At 47.0% G+C, this 2,419-nt stretch overlaps 1 protein-coding gene across 1 annotated transcript in view; it reads right to left on the reverse strand.

Moving 5' to 3' along the window:
* Positions 1 to 1,607, reverse strand: part of SLITRK5 (SLIT and NTRK-like family, member 5) — a gene marked incomplete at its 3' end in the record, with an annotated part of 1,918 nt that extends 311 nt beyond the window's left edge. Inside the window, exon 1 of the mRNA XM_009710428.1 lies at positions 1 to 1,607. This exon is cut by the window's left edge and continues 2 nt beyond it. Coding sequence (XP_009708730.1) covers positions 1 to 1,607 — 1,607 coding nt within the window.
* Positions 1,608 to 2,419: the final 812 nt, after the last annotated feature.

Here is a 2,419-nt window from a genome sequence, read left to right on the forward strand (position 1 = left end):
CGCAGGCTCAGCCTGTAGAGAGACAGACCAGAAAAAATGTTCCCCGGCAAAGACCTCAGCAGATTGTTGTTCAAAAACAAGAGCTGAAGGTTGGGGACAGATTCAAAGGTGCCCGCCTCTATCTCCCGGATGACGTTGTACTGCAGGAAGAGGTACTGCAGGCTTTGCAGCCCATAGAACAGCTCTGGGCTCAGCCGCTCGATCCGGTTCCCATTCAGATACAGCCTTCGCAAATTAGTTAAATCCCCAAAAGCCCGGTCCTGAATGACCGAGATCCGATTATTGCCCAGATGCAGCAAATCCAGCCCAGTGGCATCCACAAAATCTGCCCTGCGTACCAGCGCAATGTAGTTTTCCGTCAGATACATCTTCTTAGGATTATAAGGTTTGGGCTGCAGTTCAGAAATGCTCTCAATCTTCCTCTCCTGACAATTGACGTTGAGGCCCAGGTCAGAAATCTGCAAGTTGCAAGTGCAGGCAGTGGGGCACTCCAAAGGCACCGGGGATTTCGTCTGGTAGGCAATGCTGGGGCCATAGTTGCTGTATCCCAGGTCTTTTGAGGGCAGGCGGGAGGTGGGGCGCACCCTCGTCTTGTTGGGTTGCCGGGTCCCTTTGGGGGGCTTCAAGGGGGATTTGTAAACAGCTGAAGAAGAAGTGGCCACGGAGTTAACCGAGGCTGGGGTAGTGTGGAAATACCCTGTGGTGCTCAATGGTGTCTGCGGTCTCATTTCATAATCCGAGATGAGTCTCCTGGGGCAAAGCTCCTGCTTAGAGACTTCATCCAAGTCTCGACCATGTAAGCGGAAAGGGGTCTCACAAACCACATCTCCCACCAGAGCAGAGTAGGAGATACTGTCCAGCCAATCCTTTAGAGCAATCAACTCGCAAGAGCAATTCCAGGGGTTTTCCTCCAGCTGCAGCTCCACCACTTTATCCATGTGCTGCAAAAGGCCCACATAGGGCAACAGCTTCAGCCGGTTACCCCTCAGGTCCAGGTGAGTTAAGGGCACAAAACGGAAAAGGTTGTTGGGCAAACTGGAGAGGAGGTTATCATTGAGAATCAGCACCTGCAGCAAATGCAGTTTACTGAAGGCATTGGGTTCGATGATGCTAATATAATTATAATCAACCTGTAGGTATTCCAAACTCTCTAGCCCAAGGAAAGTGTCATCCCGTAAAAGTTCCAGCTTGTTATTGTTCAAGTGCAGCCTCCTTAAACCTCTCAGACCATGAAAGGCCCCGGTTTCGATGTCTTGTATGTCATTGCTCCCCAGATGCAAAATCGAAGCCCCTGTGTAATTGACAAACTGGTTCGGGTACAGCCTGTTCAAAAGGTTCCCAGACAACAAGAGGTGGTAGACAGGGAACCTTGGTGGACTGATCTCAAAAAGGCTGATGATCCCTCTGTTTTCACAGCTCACTGTTAAGATGCTGTCCTTTTCCTCACAAGGACACGCATTATCACAGATTTCCCCATAATACTCGATGCTTTCTGCCCACGAAAGGACTAGCGATGTTAAAGCAAATGCAATCGTCTGCAGCATCCAGATATGCATTTTTTTGTTGAGGTCCTGTTCCAAAGTTACTGTAGAGCAGCAAGCGTACATTTTATTTCCTGTAAGGATAAGGAGAAAAAAAAAAAAAAAAAAAAGCAGTGTAATAGCATAGCCCCATAAAATTTAAAATGGACACAAAGTTCATATGTATCTTCAGTGGAGTAAAGAACAGATTGTTAATCAAACAAAAAAAACCCAAACCCTCCTGTCACTTCTAATTCACACACTTTTGAAAGCTTGATGATCTGCATTGATTAAAAGGTTGATGGGCAACTCCTAGGAAGTCAAATGCCTGTGGTGTTTAAAAAAGTGAGGTCACAGTAGGAATTGTTCTGGTTCTGTTTGTGTGGGGTGCATTTCAATGCTTCCTTGGATTTCTTTTTCACGACCAGCCCCATAAATATACATAAAATGGCTGTCAGTTCAGTTTCACGGTTCTAATTTAAGAGAAAAGAAGCACCATTTTAAGAGGTTTCCCACCTCCCCGATTACCCGGCTCCCCCTTCCCTTCAGAACCTCCCCAGTGAACAGCGCACCAAGGTCTTCCCCTTCTACCTTGATTTTTAGCCGGTGGTGGAAATGCCATGGTACGAACCCAAAGAAAAACGCTCAGTGCTGAAAACGGCAGCTTAATGCAACAGAGAGAATACTGACACACTCTCCACATCACACATTTCTTAAAACTCTTTTATGCTTTTTTTCCTATCTATACATTTACAAAGCACACACACCCCCGACCAGACACGCGCCCGCGCGCGCTCACACACACACACGCACACCCCCAGATGACTTTTGTGGAGGAATTCTTCAGTAATGAGATTAAATACATTAACCTCCCACTTCAGTGCACTTAACAGCTCTCT

This window comes from Cariama cristata, unplaced genomic scaffold (genome assembly GCF_000690535.1).
Source record: "Cariama cristata isolate BGI_N322 unplaced genomic scaffold, ASM69053v1 scaffold29600, whole genome shotgun sequence".
NCBI lineage: Eukaryota > Metazoa > Chordata > Aves > Cariamiformes > Cariamidae > Cariama > Cariama cristata.